Consider the following 23469-nt stretch of genomic DNA (forward strand, 5'->3'; position numbering starts at 1 on the left):
GTGGGGCCCTAACTCCACACCCCTATACACCTTCATGGAAAAGTGCAGGGGAGCACTTTACTTTTACTTCCTCAAAAATCTGATCCAACATATCAAAGTGTCACGAAAATACGTAGACCAGGTGACCTACAATTTAGAATAATAGTTTTAAAAACAATGGAGTATTAAGATTTGGTATATTTAGCAGATAAATGTTCTAAAAAAAACCTCGAATTTGGGGAAACGTAAAACACTAACAAGTCAAAAAAAGATAATGCCAATTTTTGGTGTCATAATATATCGGTATCTGTCATGTGACATTGATTTTAATTTTTTGGGTGCGTCGCCACTTATGGTCATTATGCACCCTTCAGTATATACGGGGAAAATTCCATTATCTAAAATCCTTACCTTAAAATTAAAAATGGGGGTATGGAAAATAACTTTCAAGATATCAAACTCTCACTAAGAGGCGTAAGCCATGTGCCTTACAATTTGAAACAGTAGTTTAAAAACACCATGAAGGTATAATTTCAGATATTTGCCAGAAAATGCGCTAAAATGAAAATGTGAATTTTTGGGAAAAAAACCCACCGTATAGTAAAAAATAAGAAAATACACAAATTTGAAAAAAAAAAAATAACAAAATATCAAGGTCCCTACCGATTAGGCATAAATTAAACAAGAATATCAGTTGTAATTTATTGCATTAGTAACAGTGAGTCCTAACCTAATTTTCGTCATAATCACCACCGTTGTTCTGGCATTTGTCGTAGCATGGCACTAAAATTTGTATGCCCATTGCATATGTGTCTGACAGCAAATACTGGAACTATCTCTATCGCAGTGTAGCTGTCAAATCCTTGCCCTGCCAGAAACCTCTTCAGTTAAACAAGGAGATGAAAGTCTGTACATTCAAGGCCAGGGCTGTACAGGGAGTGGTCCAAGATATCTCACCTGAAGTGATGCAAAGGGCCCCTCGTGTACTCAGCTGTATGGGGTTGTGCACATTGGATTGACCGTCCGTGAATTGTCTGCACCATCGTCTGACCATACTATCACTCACGACGTCCAGTCTGCACACCTCACATGATTGCTGGTGGCTTTGTGCCAAATTCTGAGCATGCAATGCATACATACATGCATACATCACAGTCAGAGGGAGACTTTATGAGAGCTGCAATCTTTAACCTAGAACTGTCCTAAAATGGCTGCATTGCAACTGTACCAGATTACAGCTACATGCCACTTCTTCCTGCCTGCATGTGTGTGTGTGTCGCTCTCCGACCACTAGTGCTGCGTAGGTACCATTGGAGCTTTTTTCAGGATGCCCCTCGTATATGAATTTTAAGAAGCTTTTATTATTAGAGTGTTCCTGTTTTAATGTGTGGTCAGATAAATCGGATACAATGCAATTCTATACATTTCTTGCGTTAAATTTCTAATACCTACATACCCTTTTCGTCAACATTAATGGCATAACTGCATGTTGTCAGTTTCACAGTACTTCACTTGGATATACTATACTGAAGCAGAAATCCCATTGATAATGTATGGAAATATGACACTTTATTTTGTTCGATTCAATTGTTTCACTTATATGCAAGAGTTTAGTTGTTTGCTTTACAGAGAAGAGAGAAGTAATTGAAAAATTAGTCTGCACTCATGGTTCTTGCAAGCAGAGGGTTCCAAACTTCAGTGGAAATATCAACATATAATACCGAGAATGTATAAGGAGACTGATAAATTACACAAATTATATTTCTTAATCAATCACTCTTCACTCTTATCTCATTTAGTTGTAACTTTAAAAATAATCAAGTATTTTATTTGAAACTTACTGCGTATGACAAAATTCCATAATCCTTCCCTAGCTTGTGAATTGTAATAATTTTCCAAATTCACTATTTTGCAGTCTGAATTCAAATCATAGAGAATAAAGAAATTAAGTCAATTTCATAGAAGATAATATTGGTACTTTACAAATCCATTCCTGGATCTATGTGAGTTTATTATTTCCATTTGCAAAATCATCGATTTAGTTTAGTTTGTAATTATCAGGGAAAAATGTAAATTTTGTCCTGGAAAACCTGGAAAAGTCAGGGAATTTCATTTCTGCTTGTTTGTAGCCACCCTGCTACCATTATCTTTGCCATTGACAGTACAACAAGTACAAAAGTAGCGATTTATTTATTTTCATCCGATTGTTCTTTCAGTAGATGCTTCATTTTACAATTTGTTTTGAAATTTACAAAGAGCTCTCTTTCATATATATTATATGAACGTATTATACAATAATTTGCAATGTGAAAAGTAATTAATAGTTGACAAAATTGGTTTCATAAATATGTACACGTTGCTGTGTTTTTTGGACTTTATAAATTTGAACACCTTATGTGCTAAAAATTACTCTCCACAGCAAAAAAGAATCGTCCCCCCCTAGTAATAAAGTGTAAAAATTTTCTTGGAAGCAGTATTTCTTCATTTGTAGATTTATTTCAACAATGTAATATTTACAACAGTTGGTATGTGATATTTTAAAGTACATACTATGTACATGAAGGAGGGAGTTCTTGCATTTTCCTACATTTTGCACATTATTATTATTATTATTATTGTGATCCAAATTATGTTAATTCTTTGTTATTATATTTTTTATTGCAAATGAGAGTATATTACATTTTTCAAGAAATAACTAAACAATAAGGGAAGGCAATAAAGGCCATAAAGCTTAACAATGTAATCAACTAACTGCTTTCTTTGTTGATTTCTTCATTATTATCTTCATTGTTAGAGTAAGTAAAATATCAGAAAATGTTAAAATTACATTCAGTATGTACAATTGTCAAAATAATTACAAAAAAATAAAACATACCGCTTGAAAAAATATTAGATATTATCACAAGGGGGGATTCTTTTTTGCCGCGGAGTGTATGTTGAATATGTTTAAGTAAAATAAATAACTAGCAGAATTCTTGAAATTGCTTGGATAATCGATTGTTATTAATATTACATATTCTTTGATACTACATATTTAGCTCCATGTCCTTTTGATAATACATATTTAGGTACATATTTTATCAATTATTGTTACATATTTATGTACATATTTTGTACTTTGATATTACATAAAAATCCGAGGTCTACCTATAACCCATGAAATATGCATAGATGTGTGGAGGATCTTTTCCAGGCAAGGGATTTTTTTTCTGGGAGGGTGGGAGGAGAGCAAGCAGGGCACAGGAGCATGGTGCTGATCATAACCCCTCCACTATGACCAAGATCAAGAATGTGTGAAGCTCATTCTCCATGCCTCATACGTGTCTTCATTGCACAGTACCATACACAGGAATGAACTCAATGTTTTCTTTTTGGTGTGAATTGAAACCCATAGTTTCTTGCAATTGATCTAAAGTGGTGGTTTCATGTGAAGAAACTAATTGATGATGATGAAATGTGATTACAATTATCTTTTGGAAGAATGAGAAATTGAAATAAATAATTGACAAAAGTTTTATCGACATGCATGTATTTATTTGTTTCTCTTTTTTCATGTAATTTTGATGCACATTTTGCTCCATATGTAATGTAATTTTGAATTTTATAGGGAAAGAGCTGATACAACAGTTTGAGGCTGATTACGCACCTGGTCACCAAAGAAGGGGGATTCTTCCCCAGGATGTTGAAGATACAAAGGAAAAGGTAAATCGAATTGCATTTCATCACTTTATTCATCAGGTTCCAGCTGGAAATTTTTCCAATTGGTTCCGATAGCCAATATGAGTTTTTAGACACACTATTGGAACCGATTGGTCCATTGTAATGAATTGGTTTCTATTGGAAAGTATTTTATTGTTCTCAATCTATTGCTTATGAAAAATTGTTATCTATACAACTGTAAATGCAATTCAGAAATCATATTAAACAAAAAGTAACTCTGTGCTAAATCATGTGGAATTTGTAACTTAGAAAAACTTCCACATACAAAAATTCTTCAAATATATGAACACATTTTTAACTCCGTAGCTCAATTGTGTTTAACACAACTTATAAAAAATCGAAAAACTGCTGCTTCAGTCATAAATTGACATGTCGTTCTTCCTTTATACTTGCAAAAACAGCAACAAATTAGGTTAAACAAAGAATCTGACCCACAATACTTGAAGAAGTGATAAAAAAAGAAAACACTGTGGAGATCGACTTAGTTGATCAAAAGATTGCTCTCAATTTTCCAATTGCATTACATACATACAAGAATAACCATGGAAATTCCATATTGCAAAAAATAGGAACTAATATGAACATTTATTCCAACTACTAGCTGCTTTAAGGTTGAGTTGGTTCTTAAGAAAGATATCTTCTTAGGTATTTATTAAGATAAATCTGACTTCAGTAGTATGCATTAGATTTCAGAAGAAATTCAGTTCAAGTGTGCTGTTTTTACAATGAACTTCTAATGATGCCCCATCAAGAATTAAACTACCTGTGCCTTGAGTCAATAAATTAATTTATAACATATTCATTCTACAATATATACAAACGTACAATTTGATACAATTCACTAATTGAGATTCCGATTGAAACCAATACATTCCGATACCTATCTTAGGCAACCGATAGAATCTGATTCATTCCAATTGAAACCAATTCAATCCAATTGGAATTTCAATTGGAACCAATAGAAAATTCCAGCTGGGTTGTCATTTACTTTTGTGTTAATTGATGATTTGTTGTTTGAGATGCCTGAAGGGGGTAATCACTTACTTTTAGATGCTAAGAAGAGCCAAACGCCTGTGTGATTGATCACCATTCACTCTTAATTAATGGACAATTTGTTGGCTTCAGATGTTTCAACAGGGGGAAGGGGAGATGATCGTGTAATTTAGATGTCAAAGCAAATGGTAACACTTCTTCAGGCAAGTGATGAATTGTAGACTAGATTATTCTTCTTCTCCCCTATTTCCATTTAGGCATCAGGTCCTTTCAGCCACTTCTTAAAAGAAGTTCTATCCTGTGCCAGTCTTTTCACTTCATCTGGTGTCTTCCTTTCTTCTGTGCCAGTCCATAAATGTACTGGTTCCAGTTTAACCTGGGTCGTCCCCTTCCTCTCCTTCGTTCTGGTCGGGCCTCAAATATTTGTTTTGGTTTTCTCTCTTCCTTCATCCTAATGAGATGTCCCAGCCAGCCTAATTCCCTTTTCCCCGATGGTTTCCATCCTGATTCAAGCATTGTCTTCTTATTATTGTGTTTCGTACCATATCTCTCCTTGTCTTTGCTACTGTTTTTCTTAAGAATTTCATTTTTGTAGCAGTATGTCTGCTCTCCGATTTGGTTTGCATTATCCAACTTTCTGATCTCCTTTTTGCCTATAATGGTGTTACTAATATTATAGTACAGGTTATTTGTTTTCTGAATTCTGTGGTTAATTTCAGAGTCCATTTTCCCGTTCGCATTTAGTATGGTTCCTAAATATTCTAACTGTTCTACTTGTTGTAAGGTCTAATTATTCCATGAATGCGCATCTTTGCTGGTTCTTGTTTAGTAAAATGCATGACTTTAGTCTTGCTTACATTCATTTCCATCTTTCGTTCTTTGAATGCTCGGCACCACTCTAGGACTGCATTTTGTAGGCTGTTACTATCTTTTGCTAGGAGAACAATATCATAAGCATATACTAATGCCTGTATCCATACTGGTTTCAACATATAATTTCCAATTTTACATTTTCTTGTTCTTCTTTTGAATTGTTTTATAATTTTATCCACGAATATTATGAAAAGAAGAGGGCTAAGTCCATCATTTTGTTTTACACCTTTTCCCATATTAAATTCCTTGGAGGATTGTCCATTTATTCTAACATTCCCTTTAACGTTCTTATATAGACTTTGAATTATTCTAGTCAGTTTTGACGTTACTTGTAACTGATCAAAGGCCTTCCATGTTTGTCCTCTTGGTACTCTGTCGAAGGCAGACTTTAGGTCAATAAAAACTGTAAATAGTTCCCCTCCTCTGCTTAATATCTTCTCTATTGCCTTCATGAGGGAGAAGATTAGATCTTGAGTTTGGCGATGAGGCTTCCAATTTGTCTTCCACTTGTTGCCTTACTATAATGTGTGAATATAGTTTCTGGGCCACTGGTGCTAAGCATATTGCTCTATAATTTGAGCAGTCGAGGGTACTTCCTTTTTTACTACGAATGTTGCTGGAAAAGTTTCTACAATAAATATGAAAAAAAAAGATGTGAAATTCTGGGAATGGCTTTATTGTTTTTCATAGTATTCACCCTTAAGATTGATATACTTTTGCATACGCTCAAACCAATTTTGAAAGCATTTTTTCCACTCTGAAGCTGATATCTCAGTTGGAGTGCATCAACAGCTGCTTCAGGCAACACAAATCGCTCACCATGGATCTTATTTTTCATGTGTGGGAACAGAAAGAAGTCATTAGGTGATAAATCAGGTGAGTACGGACAATGAGTCATTAATTCGACATTTTTACTGGACAAAAAATCAACAGTTTGGTGTGCTGAGTGGGAACTGGCGTTGTCATGGTTAAGAATAATGCGACGATTTGGGTTTATTTTAAACAATTCATTGATGATCTCTGGCAAACAAATTGTTGTATACCACTCAGGATTTACAGTCCTTCGATCTTCTAAAGCTATTGTTGCCACATGTCCGGTATAACCGAAGAAACAAGCAATCATTTGCTTGGCAGCACTCCTCAAACGAACAACTTTTGTTGCTTTGGCTCACTTTGAAACACCCAAACAGTGGATTGCTGTTTAGTTTTGGGTTCATATGAATAGATCCAAGTTTCGTCCCTGTAACGATGTAGTACACCAAATTTAACTTGCCTTGGTAAATTTTTTTGAGCATTTCTTTACACCAATTTACACGAGCCTGTTCTTGAACTTTGGTCAAGTTGTGTGGGATCCAACGGCTTGAAAGTTTCCTTACGTTCAGATGACCATGCAAAATCGTATGTATTGCGTTCATGTCAATGTTCAAGGATGCCTGAATCTCACGGTATGTCACATGCGGATATCTCTCAATCATTTCACTCACAGCATCAACATTACTGGCAACAACAGACGTGGACCTTCACATTTCGATCATTTGCAGATTTTGATTTCATCAATATTTCATTAAAATATTCACGAGTACTTTTCTTTGAACAGGTAAAGCGACTGTTAGAAATACTGCAAGGGAAACAAATTCTGGTGGAAGAAGCTTGGAGCGAAATGGAGAAAAGTTTTGTCAACGCAAAAGAAATCAACATCTTGGAAGATGGCGTGTCACATGTTACAAAGTGGATTCTGGGAAGTGGTGAATCTCTGCTGAATTCCCAAAAGGAGGTTGGGTACGACGTCACCTCTGCAGAAGCTCTGAGACAAGAACATGAAGCACTTGAACTTCAGTGCAGAGTAAGTAATTTTTCTTTCATAATATTAGTTTTGAACTGAATACGCATAAAGTATTTCATGTCCTGTGCAACTGTGTTAGTATTAGCGTGCTTGAACTCGTACTGTTCTTTTGCCGGGGTAGTTTTCCGCAACAACACCGACACCGGCAGCATGTTTTGCACGTGCGCAGACGCAATTGGTGTTCTTGCCAAGGTCTTGGAGGGAACGCACGATAGCCTGATGGCTCCTACCCTGGGTTGTCAACCTCCTGAGATGAGTTAAATGTTGAACTAGAGAAAGTTTGGGATGATTCATCGATTACGAAGTGGAGCATTTGTTTTATTTGTGCCCCACAACTTTGTACAGATTTCTTGCCATGCCTCGCGAGGTAAACTGGGAAGAACATAGAAATGATGAAGAGGAGAGGGTGTGTGGGAAAGCATGTCCCTGGACTGGATATAAGATCTGGATATAATTTTATTTTCAATTTTTCAAAATATCATCCTTTGAAGTGAATTTCTCCCTCCCAGAGGAGCAAGTTTGCAAATTATGCTAGATTTTCCCATTGTGCAAACACAGAGTGCTAGGTGCCAATTGCTATGCTCCTTAGGTGTACAACTTTAAATTAATATTATTATACCACTGCTACAAATATCTTCAGGGTAATGGGTTCTTTGTTTGAGAATGCAAATAAGAAAGTATTATAACCAAAGGATATGATAAAAATGTGAGTCTATATTCTGAGAATCTTCACAGTTACAGAGATTATACGATATACAGGGAGGTTATTGCAGCATGACACCGCAAGAGCTTCGGCCGCTTGCCGGCCCAGTCATGCAACAGGTGCCGGCAAATTGCGTAACAGATAGCCCGTTACACAAACCGCTTGTTTTGTAATGTTTCCACTTTTCACAATTATAGTTACAATTACAACTTAAATAAGCACGTACCTTGCCGCAAGGATGCTGGAAAAGGTGTCCTCTAAAATACAAATATTTCTGGCACTTTATTTCTGCCCATATCGCTTCTGACAGCAATGACTCATCCAACATAAAGGATTCAATTTTTCATTCTTGTCTTGCCTTCGAATAAACAAAACCGTGACTCTTATTTTGCAGATAACACAAGATTAATCCTTTTGAACACTAGAGTCAGTGGCGTGCCCAAGATTTTCGAGGGGGAGGTTACGTATACATTATTATGCAAAACGAAAGCGCAGATAAACGAATTATTTAACAGTGTCACTTAATTTTAACGTGTGAATATTTTTGAAGTAAAGTAGCGATCATACACTGTGTGCGTTTTTCTTTCTGAGAGCGCCATTTGAAATAAGCACTTTTCCCCTTTTGCTACTATGGGATAAACTGAATATAAAAGGCTATAACTGCTCAACAACTGCATCTTTTTAAGAAATTTAAATTCTAAATGTAAGAATGAACAAAAAGCAACATTTTATGTAAATTCCGACAATTGTGAGTCCAGGGGGAAACGGGGGCCAAATCCCAAAGTTCTATTTTCCCCGTAATTACGCAAAATTTCTGAACGTCGTAATTTCCATATTTTTTTTTTTCAAAGTTGCGGCAGGAGCATTACATATCCTCATAGAGTAGTCTTTTGTTGTGCTTCCCTCAAAATTTGGTCCATCCAGTGTCTATAGAGCCGACGCTAGAAGCGAAATTCCTCAGATGTCGCAAGAGCGTCAGCGGCTTATCGGAGTAGTGGTAAGCCGCGAGAAGCCTCTCGATACTACGCGAATGCGACAGCTGTCGGCTACCAGTTGTTTAGACGTGTTCACTTCGGTTTGCGTTTATCAGTACTCGTGTTGTTTATACTGTGTTATTGAGTTGGTGTGCTAAAGTGCTAGTGCTTTATCGTGTGTTATTTGTTATTCATTCATTAGTTATGCCGCCAAACAAATATAGTCTTGAACAAAGAGTTTTTATGTACGATACTTACGTGAAAACGAACTCTTGCAGAAAAGTAGTCAGGCGATTCGCAAGAAAATTTCCTGGCAATCCTGTTCCGGACAGACATACTGTTTACAACCTCGTTAAAAGATTACGAGAGACAGGATCTCTTGAACCTAAGAAACGTGTTTCCAGACGACGTGTTCTTACGGAAGAAAAGCTAGACGAAATTGGTGAACGACTTGATCATACTCCAAAAAATCCCTCCGTCGGCTTGCTCAGGAAACAGGCATTTCAAAATCCTCAGCACGAAATGCCACTAAATTACTTAGATTAAAACCCTACAAAATTACAGTGGTTCATGAATTGCAACCGCGCGATCACGCGACTAGAGTTTGATTCTGTAACTGGATGCTGGATAATATTGTTGCTGGCAGAGTAAATCCAGAATTAATCATATTTTCAGACGAAGCTTGGTTCGAATTGAATGGCCGAGTTATTTCACAAAACAATCGCTATTGGAGCGCAGAAAAACCTGACCTTGTGCATGAAGTTCCGCTCCATCCTGCAAAAATTGGTGTGTGGTGTGGTTTGAATGCGCACAGAATAATAGGGCCTATTTTTTATGAAGGTACTATCAATGGTGAAAGGTATCGAAGAGACATACTACAACCTTTTTTTGAACAATTAACGGACATTGAATGCCAGCAGTCATTTTTTCAGCAGGACTCTGCTACTGCTCACACTGCTTATGAATCACTTAATTTTATTGCCGAGATTTTTGAGGACAGAATTATCAGTACTGAGTTGTGGCCCTCTCGTAGCCCCGATCTTACTCCTTGTGATTATTATTTATGGGGAACATTAAAAAACAAAGTGTATCAGAATAACCCGCGTACAATAGAGGATTTAAAAGAAAATATAAGAAGAGAAATTGCCAGAATCACACCTGAGGAGCTTATGGATGTTCAGAGGAATTTCATACGCAGATGCCGGAAATGTATTGGTGTTGAAGGAGGTCATTTTCAACATCATTTATAACACAGAAGGTTAGTGATCATCATTATTATTAGTTTTAAATATAATTTTACACTTTCGGTTTGCTTTATGCGCCGCGATGCTGTCTTCCCTTTCTGTCAACCGAGGATAAAGTAGAGATGTCTAAGAAAGATTAGATGTCTGAAATAAGGTTGTAATTGTAACTGTAATTGTGAAAAGTGGAAACATTACAAAACAAGCGGTTTCTGTTACGGACTATCTGTTACGCAATTTGGCGGCACCTGATGCATGACAAGGCCGGTAAGCGGGCGACGCTCTCGCGGTGTCTAAGAAAGATTACATGTCAAAAATAAAGTGCCAGAAATATTTGTATTTTAGAGGACACCTTTTACAGCATCCTTACGACAAGGTACGTGCTTATTTAAGTTGTAATTGTAACTATAATTGTGAAAAGTGGAAACATTACAAAACAAGCGGTTTGTGTAACGGGCTATCTGTTACGCAATTTGCCGGCACCTGTTGCATGACTGGGCCGGCAAGCGGCCGAAGCTCTTGCGGTGGCATGCTGCAATAACCTCCCTGTATGTACATGAATATTTCTTTGCAAGAGATTACATTTGCCTTCTTCTTTCTTCTACATTAAACGAATAGGCTTCTTCTTCTTTCTTCTATTTCTTCAATCTTCTATTTACAACAAATCATTTTTGGCCTTTTTCCTTTTTCCTTCTTATACCAATCAATTTCTTTTATGGATAGATAATTGACTTGTTCTTCTTTCTTCTATTTATCCTTTATTTCTTCTATTTAGAACAAGTTGTCTTAGGCCTTCTTCCTCAATTTCTTCTTTGGCAAAATTCATCTATTTCTTCAATCTTCCATTTACAACAAATTGTCTTATGCCTTCTTCTTTATGACTTGGTATCTTTTATTACCTTTCTTCTGGGATCCTCATCATATATACATGTGTGTACATAATGAAGCGAACATTGAATATAGAAAACATATTTTTAGCCAATTTGTCTCAAGAAAATAACATTGAGCATGCATTTATTCTCTTTATATGATATCTTGTATCTCATACTATCTATTGTATTTTATATTATATTATGCCTATAATTTTATAGATGTATTCTAAATGTACATGTACAATGTGACAATTCCAAACTTTTGTAAAGTTGAATGTATGCTAATAAATCAATCAATCAATCAATCAATTACTGCCTTGACTATCATCGTAAGTTCCATTGGCAGAAACTGGTATATCTATTGCTATAAGTTTAAAATTCTTTTCTCTTCTCGAAATATCGTATTTGAGACCCAAAGGATCATGGCTTACAACAAGAGGTTGGATAGTTTCTCCTCCTTCTTGTCTCCTCCGTTCCATAACATACTCCCGAACTCTCTCTCCAGCACGCTTTCCTCTTTTCTTCGGCATCGAGAAATGGAAATCAAAGCTACAATGGACTTTATGGGCATCTAATTTGACAACAGCGCCGCCTCCTATGCCAAAACCAAAGGGAGATAACCATGGATCATTAGTAAAAAGCACTACCTGTGGCCCAGTGCTACTAATATAACCAGCACAGCCGGAAATGCTTTAGGGCATCTAATTTGAATACATCACCACCAGGGACAAAACAACTAAAACCTGGTGATATTCTCCTTGCCAGAGGTAAACAGAATCAAATCCGATCTCAAAGATCGAAAAAGGACACATTTCTGAACTCTTCACTCAGCTTATTAACTTTACTGAATATTCCATATATGGGTATATCCTTAATTACCATAATCTCCTGTTTACATTATGTTATTTATCACTTACATACAGTTTTGTAATCTGCATTTACTTATTTCTCATTTGCTTTAATACATATAATCATCCTTCTCGTATTCTAATTTCAACAATCAGTTTTCTTTTCCGTTCTTTTGCGCACTGCCATCTGTCGTCGCTTCCATGAAATAATACGTATCGCATTCGGCCGACACAATGAAACTTATATTGTGCTAGGTTTAGCATCATTATGTAAGGGTTGGCATTGCTGCCTGCTTCAAAACAACTTCCAGCTAAATTGTATGGCTTGGGTCTGTGTCTTCTTTTTCATTACTTGAGGCACAGGGGGCTGGGCCCAACTGTCGCTGTGTCGAGGGGAACTCCAGCACATATCCACCATTGAAGGCTACTTCCAGGAAATTTTCGTGTACGGCTTCATATGCGGTTGTCTCATTTACTCCCATTGCTTTTTGAGGCCCACGATGTCGAGGGAGGAGGCGCCACCGATACGATCGAAGCATGTGCAAATGTGCATAGTGTGACATAGCTGTAAGTAGCTGTTTAATGAAAGGGTTTCAGGATTGATGCCTGATGGAGGCTAGTCATTTGAATCCCACTTTAAACTGCAAGTCTAGTCCCAATTAGTCTTATCTGTGCATAAAGTGGCCTTAAAACAAAACCCAAGACCAGATCAGCAACTACAAGAAATTATGATTCCATTGGAGACATGATCTTCCTAAATTTCTTGTTCCCTTTGGCCTGTAATTCAATATTCTTTTAGGCATCCTCCGAACACGCTGATTCCACTTTCACTTATATTTTTTAATGTCTTTCAACATTACTTCAACCTTCCATTAATTTCAGATTTCTTGACTTCTAATTTTGTCTCGTCAGGTTAGTCCACATAAAGACTGCAGAAATCTCAGTAACTATAAGTAGCAGATATGAACTCAAGATTACCTAATAAGAGCAAGAAGATTCATACATTTCAGTACATTCCATAATAGTAATGCATGGAAAGTTAGTGAAAAACTGAAACACCCTAGTTGAGGAAAAATTTTCACTGACTTCTCGTTTACTTATTACTAGGAATAGGATTTTTATGACCTAAAACTCATTAAAATATGCTATAACAGGCACTTGTGACCTAAAATTTTCACAAATATGCTCTAAAATATAAAGTACAGTACAGCACTGACATACGCAAGGGGGAACTGATGGGCTACAGCCCATCTCAAAATTTTCAGAAAATTAAAATTTCCAAATGAATGCAGTAAATATAACTGGAAAAACCAAAGTGAAATGAAAGTCCCCGTAAATGAGCCCTGATTAGCATTTTTGTCTTTGAACAACTTTTAAATCGAAGGTTAAAACTGTAATATGAAATACTCAGCTATGTAATTTCCACCATTACAAAATTTCAGCCCCTTCCGAAATAAAATCCTGCTTATGTCAGTGCAGTACAGCAATATAAATTTCTAATTATCAAATTCTGTTCTCTTCCTAGTTTGAACTAGTTGTCAAGACAAAAAAGACGTAAAAAGTATGATATTTGAATTTATGTAGGACTGTCCGTCTTACTCCAAATATCAGTTCTAGGCTTCCCCGATGGCGCCTTGTAATCAAGGGGTCCCGGGTTCAATACCCGGTGAAGGCACATAGTGGTTCGGATCCCACTTTAAACTGTTGGTTCAGTCCCGTAGCCTTACTGTGCACAAAGTGGACTTAAAACACCAAATCAATCAATCAAATATCAGTTCTAAATGCTTAAATATATTCAGACAGTTCTCGTTCGTCCACCTTATGAACCTTGACGTGCTTTGCATAAAATGTTGCTATGTGAGAATACCCTCCCCCCCCCCTTTCCCTCACTTCAAGCACTGATTATGTACATATAGTTGTGGGATGCTTTTGTTTTGTTAGCTATTATCTCGATGTTAAATTATGGTAGGTAGTTCTAATTTTTATAGTGAAATCTCTTCTTATTGCAATTTATTTCAGGAAACCTATGGACAGTATGCTGAATTATTACATAAAATTGATATCCTACCCAAGGCCAACATTCCCGTGCCAAATGACTTGAAGTCACAAAGAGATTTTATGGACTTCGTTTGCAGAAGTTTTGCATCCAGGTTGGAGAGGAGGCGGAACATGCTCATTACATCACTAAGGTTTTTTCGTCTAGTCTCTGAGGTAAGTTTGCCTATCTTTGAATGAATGAGTTAAAATTTTTAGTTGCATTGACCACTTTGCACCCTTCCAAATATATGAGGAAAAATCGTCTTATCTAAAATCCTTATCCGAGAGTTAAAAAAGGGTTATAAAGAGCCCTTTGAGAAAGATTGTTGTAAGGGGACCTGCACAGGACAAGTACAACATCTTAGAAAGGTAAGGCTAGTCAGAAACTTCCTCAGAAACAGGGGTGCCCACAGGAGGGATTCATATTGTGCCTGCATCATGGGAATTTTTTTGGGGGGACAAAATTTTATAGTTTAGCTACCAATTCTATAAACCTTCACACAAAAAGGGGGGATAATATAATTTGAATGACCTGCTGTGCTTTTCCTTTCTTTAGTATTTTCATTTAATTCCAACTGCAAGGAAAGGTTTCGAATGTCATGAGCCTTTCGATTGTTGGCATCTCAGCCAGTGGTAAATAATGTATGTTGTTTTATTTGTGATAGTTCCGAGTCAGCTTGGAACTTCCGACATGCGTACTTCAATTTTAGTGTTGGATGATTTCAGGCACGGTTTATGTCACTTGTATGTGTTCCTGTGCTAGCCTGACTGTATAATTGTAAAATACTGTCAGTTTTTGTTGTCTAAAGCTTAATTATTTCGAAAATTTATTAAAGAAGAAAATGAAATCAAATTATAGATATTCAAACAAAAATCAATTACTACATGAACTATATTTTTGTATGTATGTATGTGTGTGGAAGGGGGGGGGGGTTGTGATGAACAATTTTTGGGGGGATTTTGATGAATGACTTTAGGGGGAAGGATGCATCCACAGCCTTGGGGGGGATGGGCACCCCTGCTCCGAAACAGTGTAAGAGACCCCCTCTTCTCAAAAACCTAAGATCATTTGTTAAAACACTGTCATAATCTACCAACATGGATGTTAGACTGATTTTTGAGAGCTCACTTCAGGGGTCTAACTAGTGTTTGTCAATGTAGTATGCTGTGGACTGCATTGTTGCAGGCTAATGAGGCTCTGGCATCTAGACTCACAACTTGTGTTTGTGATTGCCCTTTCGCCAATTTCATCCTATCACAATTCTTTCTCATCATTGTGATTAGCCGAAGGCAACATGAAAGTGATGTAAAATAACCAATCGATCGAACCACTTCATTGTTGTGGTTAATTTGAGTGTTGCGCATATCTGATACATGATCATGGTACCTTTTGTGGTTCAGAGCATTTAACAATTTAAGAACATTTTAATGTTTCCAGTAGAGTTTGAATTCAAACTTTCATTTTAGCAATCCTGATTTAACATGGGATCCAAAACTGTTTTATTTTCTTCTTCCAGTATTTCGAAAGGACAGCAGAAGTTTTTGAAACCCTAGTGATGTGTGATAACATAGAAGAGATACCGTCTGCTGAGTTAACACTGCAAGATCTCCAAGAAAATCAGTCTGAAATAGGTAAATGATTTACAATTGTTCAAAACAATATTGTAGTGAGGTACAAAAAGTTACTTTGATATTTCATGATCCCTGTACTGGTAAAAGATTGAACAATGTCAATATCTCAATCCTTCCAAATTGAAATCTTTGTTAGGAACAAGCTAATTTAATGCATGAATAGATCATGATACACTGTGACAGGGAAAATGGAGAAAGGTGAATGGGTGAGCCATAATTTATACGAGGGTGGTTTGAAAAGTTCTCGGAATCACCATCAGATGTCAGTGCTAGGACAACGAAGTTCCCGCATAGTAATAGGCCATCCTTTATTAACAAACACGTTGCGCGTCAGTGTTCTGGGTAGAGATCTGTGGTGCGCACATCACTTTGTAGTTGTTCCCGTGCAGTGCTTTGTGAAGATGGAAAAAATCGAGATTCGAGCAGTGATTAAGTACTTCGTAAAGAAAGATATGAAAGCAAAGGAAATTCATGCCGATTTTCTGAACACACTGGGGGACTCTGCTCCTTCATATTCAACTGTTGCAAAGTGGACAAACGAGTTTAAATTTGGTCGGGACAGCTTAGAAGATGATTCATGTAGTGGTCGGCCGAAATATGCTACTACCCCAGAAATTATTGAAAAAGTCCATAAATTGGTCATGGAGGATCGCCGACTGAAAGTGCGTAAAATTGCTGAAGCTATAGGAATGTCATCCGAATGGGCGTATCACATTTTAACAGTTGAATTGGATATGAGAAAATTATCTGCAAGATGGGTGCCGCGACTTTTAACACAGGACCATAAACGCATCAGAGTGGAAATTTCCGAACAATGTTTGACTCGTTTTAAGAGAAACCAAACAGATTTTTTGTGCCGGTTTGTGACGTCAGATGAAACGTGGGTCCACTACTATACCCCAGAGACAAAACAACAGTCAAAGCAGTGGAAACATGTTGATTCACCACCACCAAAGAAAGCAAAGGCAATACGGTCGGCCGGAAAGGTAATGGCATCAGTGTTTTGGGATGCGAAAGGGATTCTGTTGATCGATTATCTTCCCACTGGTCAAACAATTACGGGACAATACTACGCTAATCTCCTCGACCAACTAAAGCATAAGATACGGGAAAAGAGGCCAGGTTTGGCAAGAAAGAAAATCATCTTGCATCAGGACAATGCACGCCCTCACACAAGTGTCGTTGCCATGGCAAAAATTCATGAACTTGGTTACGAATTGTTGCCACATCCGCCTTATTCGCCTGATTTGGCTCCCTCAGACTTCCATCTTTTCCCCAAACTCAAAAGTTTCCTCGGTGGATGGAGATTCTCTTCAAAGGAAGGACTAATAGCCGAAGTTGACATGTATTTCACAGGCCTGGAGGAATCTAATTTTCGAGATGGGATCAAGGCATTGGAACATCGCTGGACCAAGTGCATTAGTGTACAGGGAGACTACATTGAAAAATAAAAAAAAAACACTGTTGTAAGTCGTTTCTTTCTATTCCATTCCGAGAACTTTTCAAACCACCCTCGTAGATTTCATTTTTTTTAAATGTTGAAGTGTTAAATTTTTTTGTAACTACAAGTATGTCATTTTATCATTTTCTTTTTTATACACACTACAAATATGTTGTTTTATCATTTTATTTAAATAGTCGCAGTGGTCTATTTGGTAGGGCATCTGACTGCCACGTGAGAGTCCCAGGTTTGATTCCTGGGTTGGCTGATCTGAGGTCGGAATTTTCTGGTTTGGTCCCTGCATAAGTGGCTCTAGGGCTCACCCAGCCTCAAATCCCAAGGGCAGAGCATGGTGCTGATCACATCACCTCCAAAATTACACGAGATCAAGATTGTGGGGGCCTTACCTCCCCCCCCCCACATCCCATAAATGTGCTTTCATGACACAGTGCTACAATGCAATTATGCACAGGAAACTTTACTTTACCTATCATTTTATTTGCCATATTGAGCATGGTAATAATATGGAGTGTTGGGAAGAATTTTGGCAAGTTAATAGTGTGTAGTACTCCTGTCCAATACCTGGCTTCAGGCTTTTCCCCAAAATTCCACTGCTTAGATCTCTGTATACAATGCACATTCCAGGCATTCTGCAACACACCACTTGAAGTGGAAATTAATTATTAATTGGGGGGGGGGATGTTTGGTCGAACCTTGGAGCTAACTGGGGGGAGGGGCTTGCTACTTGGTTTAACATGGTGACAATGGGACAGCTGGGGGGATGTTTTGAGAAAATATTGGTAGCTGGGGAATACCATCTCCCCTTCACTTTGAGCTCTGCTGCAACATAAGTTGCCTGACATTTACACATGAGGCTAGTGCCATCTATATGCAATTAAGGGAACTATTTGAAACTGAACTAGCTATTAGAATAATTTACTCCCACGGTGAGAAATTTTATTAACTTTCTGAAATGCAAGTAAAAATTTGAATCTTAAGCAGGATTTCTTGTTAATGATTTGCACATAAATTATTCTACACTGATATGAGGTTGGTAGGTAGGCCCTGCCCCTCAGGGGCTGTTGCAGGCACGTATCCAGAGGGGGGGCTTAGGGGGCTCGAGCCCCCCCCGAAAGTTTTAGGTTTACATTAGATAAAATGAGGTTTTTGATTTCTTGTGGTGTGAAATAAAATAATGTGACAATAATTTAAGGAGAGAAATAATTATCGAGGCAAGACGGAGAACGTTCCGTAACCCTGTTATTGATAATAACACGTATCCAAGATGGGGCACAGGGGGCTCGACCTTCTCCCCAGGAATTTTTTCAGTTTACGTTAGGTAAAATTAGGTTTTTGGCTTCTTAAATAATGTGAAAATAATGTAAGGAGAAAAATAATTATCGAGGCAAGACGGAGCATGTTTTATACCCCTGTTATTGTTAATGACTCGAGCCCCCCCCCCCCCCTCCCTCATGAAATTTTTCAATTTACACTAGATAAAATTAGATTTTTGTCATCTTGAATAATGTGAAGATAATAAATTTATAAATCTGAGAGAAATAATTATCGAGACAAAACGGAGAGTGTTCTATAACCCTATTATTGTCAATAGCACGTATCCAAGGTGGGAATCAGGAGGCTCGAGCCCCCCCCCCCCCAGGATTTTTTTTATTTTACACTAGATAAAATCAGGATTTTGGCTTTTTGAATAATGTGACGATGATTTAAGGAGACAGTCAACTATCGAGGCAAGACGGAGAATGTTCTATAACCCTGTTGTTGATAATATTGCACGTACACTTTTCTTGCGCTTTCGGTGTTGTCGCAGCGCACTTGAGCACTATGTAGAAACTAATCACTGGAAGGCGGGAGAGGGTACGTTCTTGAATGAGAGAAGGAGTCAACTACTGGCGATATTAACGAATCGTTTTATCTGCAGAACGTTCTAGAATATAATGAGGATATAAATACGCGGATTCAATTTTTCGGTTGATCTGTACAAAGAATCGGTTAATGATATTTCAGAGGTAAGTGTGACAATTCATACAGTCGATTGGTGATCAGATCAGTCAGCATCCTCTGATTGCTTTATGAGATATAGTGATTCGAAAATGAAGACATTGACGACAGCAGAACTTCCGGCTCCTCAGTGTAGTGCTAGTTCTGTTCGAGAGCCGAAGAGATCAAAGGTCTCTCTCTAAAGTGAATATTTCAGCAGTACCGGATATTGGAATGGTTTATTAAAACAGAAATAAACTGCATAGATCAACTGAAAATCAAAGTTTTCAGTGATGATTTAGTTTTGCCAGAACTAAATTTCGTATATGCAGTCCGAGAATTTCATGGTATAAAAAAATACTTTTCTTTAAGCCTACTGGGTTCGAAACACATTCAAACACTTAACTACCATAAAGAGACAGCCGAAAATTTTATGAATGTCAAGAAGAAAAAGCAAGAAGGTGTTGCATATGTAAACATTTTAGGCGGAAATTGCAGGGTCTAGCAGGACCCAAATCAGGGCTCTACCAACCGAACCACCTAGCCGTCCTCGACTTCAACCGATTTTTCGTTAAAATGTCGACATAGTACATGTCCTGTGTATATCAAATCGTAAGGTGTTGCCTGTATAGTGAACAAGCACAGAAAATATAGGAGAGAAGCAGTAGCGGCTCGTGCCTAAAATAACAGGTGAAGAAGTATATTTATAGGCAATGAAAACAAATAGTAAGTGCCAGTGCCCCCCCCCCCAATTTAAAACGTCTTTTTTGTCTTCATCCGTCCATCTGGAAAATGGTGTCTGCAACAAATTACACACTAAGTCATTTACTGGGTTCATTGTAGAAACCACAGCTCAACACATGAACACAACACACGATAGGAAACGCGAAACACACACGCGGAACAAGATCTCGCGAGAACGCGAAGATTTTGCCACAAGCACTGGATGCGATGTTTTCTCCGACGAGAGAACTGATTCACGTAGAGGGCGACACCATGTTCAAGGCCAACGCTAGGTGACGTCACCGTTGCCATGACAACCGGCTAAGTCTTCCGCACCCTGGCGAGGTTTGCTCTTCGACGAACTCACGTGCGTAGCGCAGAGCGGCGTAATTTGAGTATTATCGCGTACGTTCTGCTGAGAAATAGTTTAATTTAACAAGCAAATGAAAAATGTCAATATTAATTTGAAAATTAGGTGAAAACATCTGCACTTGTTGCACTTGGCCAGCCGCCACTGGAGAGAAGAAAACTGAGGAGCATTATCACCGGTTGAGGATAATTTTTTCTGTGGTCAACAAGTGCTACTACTTCGAGGTGACAATGACAGTGGCCTAATAAGAGAGATTTCACACCACGTCGCCTGAACGTTAGGTTTGTGCGGACGTTTGTGTCACTATGGTGTGAAACGTTGCTGTTGATTGGCCCATTCCAATCGACATGCATCGCGTGTCCCTTCGGTCTGAAACCTTCCTAAGTCTTGAAAATCCAAGTCACAAGGATGAAAAATTAGGGCCTTGTTAAGGTTAGGTGTGAAGGCAGGCAGACGACAGCACCCTAAAGGATCATATCCAAATCTGCAGGAAGAACGCATCTTACTTCAATCTCCAATACGATGATAAAAACTTCTGGTGAGTTGATTTTAAAAAAAATTGTCTGAGATAAAGAGAGGCGTGCCCAGGATTTTCGGAAGGGAGATGGGTTACGCATACTATTGTTGGTGGTCAGTCCTGATTTTGCCATTTTTTCCCTGTCTTTGACGTTCCTCTTTTTCCTTAAAGGAATACTGGATCAAATGGGGTTATTACCTCACCAAACCTCCCTTCGGCACGTCACTGGAGATAAATGAGTAAGCATTTCATCATACTGGGAGACGAAACATTAGATGTGTTGGGAACGGAAGGGTTTTCCCTGTGCATTAATTGTTTCGTGATCCACCTGTATTCGAGAAGACTTCCTTTGTTTCGTGCCGATACATGACAAGACAGCGGAAGCTGTGACAGGCATTTTTGAACACTTATGAGTGCTAAGTCCTGAATCTGAACAATTTGGTGGGTTTCGGCTTTTATAAGAGCTGTAAACATGGGTGGACAAGACACTTTAGTGGTGTTCAGGCTCGAATCAGAGAGAAATATTCGAGAGCTGTCTGCGTTCAGTTCGCAGCCCACAATTTGAATCTCGCGTTGTCGTCGAGTGGATTGTCCATCCCGTGCATGTGTATCAGCTTCGTAAAAACACTCAAAGACACCATAGATGTTTTTATACCTGATGAGAAGAAATGGACAAACCCACATACTGAGATGGTTCCGGCACACAATATTAATGCATGGAAACAGAGGAGTCGAGTGGTAAAAAATGTTCAGATTTCACGTTCTGATTAAAATGATAGCCTTACAATGGCAACGATTTAAGAAGAGATTTTTTATTTTTTTTGCCTCAACATTATGACCTCTTAATATTAAGCCTTGGCTACCAAGAGAAAGTAAACTTTCCTTGAAACGCTCTCCGCACCCCCCCCCCCCCCCCGTTTTGGAACCCAATTGCCACCTCTGGTCCTAAACACACAATTGTGAGGTTCTTACTATACCCCTTAAAAAATGGTGTTGAGCCCCCCCCGAAAGGAATTCCTGGATACGTGCCTGGGCTGTTGCACCACAGGTTATAATTTATATATCACTTATTCCCATTATTGTGATTAGCAAAAAGTGGAAGAAAAGCAATGCAAAATAACAAGACTACAATACAACATCTGACCACCCCACAATTTCCACAACTTGGAACTTTGATCTTGTTTAAGTCCATTCCTTTTAACAGACAAATATGACTGTATATTCTGAAGTTTGTACTGGATAAAAGTATTGTAAAATTACTCCTTTTTCTTTCCCAGCTTTGTTCTAATGATTATATGCATTATATTCTTTTCTAGAGAAGATAGAGTTGGAGGCACAGAAAGAGGGAGAGAAACTAATGGATATGCTTTCCATGCCTGTGAAGGATGCCTTAGGGAAAGAAGTGAACGTCAACTATGAAAGTGATATATTAAACATACAGGAAATTCTAGAAACAACCACAGCAAGAAAACATATTTTCTCTGACAGCATTGAATTGCAGAAACTAAGATTGCAGCAGATAACCCACATACAAACGTACGAGAGGGATGCATCTCAGGTAGGATTTTTTTGCTCGCACACCGGTTGTGAAAATTTGTTGTGCATGTGCATGTGTGACCAATAGACCAAGATGACATTGTGCATGCTGTTGATAAAATGTCTCAGCCTGAGTGACTCCTGAGCGACAAGTGCAGTTTGTCATTTTAAGTCAACATGAAAGGTCACATTTATTTCTGAAGGTTCGTTTCCAATTGTAGAGGTTGCGATTGCTAGTTGTTTTGGTCTGAAACCTGCCTTACATCCAGGGTGCAAATTAATGGGGGATGCCATTCAAATGTAAGCTTGTTCATGAAGCGTGCATTGTTTTGTGTGTTCAAACATAATCAGTTCAATTCGCGATTAAAATTACTGCCGGAGTGCTGGTGTTGCTTCCAATATGGCCACTGTATGTAGGATACATCCTTATTTACGTTCAGTTGTGGTAGCGCGTGGTCATGGCTGTTGTGGAAAAAACATTTAAGTTAAGTATTATTTTCAAATATTGTGGAAACGATGTGAATACCAGGAACTATAATGAAGGTGAAGTTGTGCTGAGAATGAAGCATTTAATTATGATAGGCGAAAATAACACAGTAAACGCAGGCAAAACTTATATGTATGCACTGGTCCTTCAAAGCAGTGCTATATCATCTGTACCTCATGTTGTAACTGGAGCTCTTGGAAATGATTTGAAAATAAGTCAATTGGTCTGTACTGAAAAGCTGGGACAGGAGAAAATTGCAAACATATCTTTACAGTTCTTCCTCTAAAGAGGGCTAGTAATAATAATAATAGAATTCACAATTTCATGACCAGGCTATCTTCACTGAAAAAGGACTTCATACTGAATGAAACAGCAATATTAGCATGTCCATTTTCTTGTTCTGGTTACATTTAAGACATTAATTCATTCTCAAACTATTTTCATAATCTACTTGCACCTGTTCCAAATTTCATACATGCGTATCGTGACACACTTTTGGTGTGTGCCGTGAACCTCTAAAGCTTCGGGGATTGAACCTGGAGCCCTTTAGATGAATGTAATTCTTACCATTGGGGTTAGCGGTAGCCCGTAAGGTCTCTCTTGGCTGCATCTTCCTAAATAAACTTAAATTTACGAAACCTTTTTAAGAATGGCAACTCTCTTGTATTTGGGTTATAATGAC

The 23469-nt window shown here is 37.9% G+C and overlaps 1 protein-coding gene across 19 annotated transcripts in view; it reads left to right on the plus strand.

Annotated features, from left to right (window-relative positions):
* The window catches only part of sls (sallimus), an 854140-nt gene that overhangs the window by 37822 nt on the left and 792849 nt on the right, over positions 1-23469 (plus strand). For all 19 annotated transcript variants that reach the window (XM_083122061.1, XM_083122066.1, XM_083122070.1 and 16 more), the window contains exons 6-10: positions 3587-3681; positions 7163-7408; positions 14066-14257; positions 15601-15715; positions 22081-22322. In XM_083122061.1, the coding sequence (XP_082978187.1) occupies positions 3587-3681; positions 7163-7408; positions 14066-14257; positions 15601-15715; positions 22081-22322 (890 nt within the window). The remainder of the gene's footprint in view (positions 1-3586; positions 3682-7162; positions 7409-14065; positions 14258-15600; positions 15716-22080; positions 22323-23469) is intronic.

This window comes from Lepisma saccharinum, chromosome 5 (genome assembly GCF_977018435.1).
Source record: "Lepisma saccharinum chromosome 5, izLepSacc3.1, whole genome shotgun sequence".
In the NCBI taxonomy this organism is placed as follows: domain Eukaryota; kingdom Metazoa; phylum Arthropoda; class Insecta; order Zygentoma; family Lepismatidae; genus Lepisma; species Lepisma saccharinum.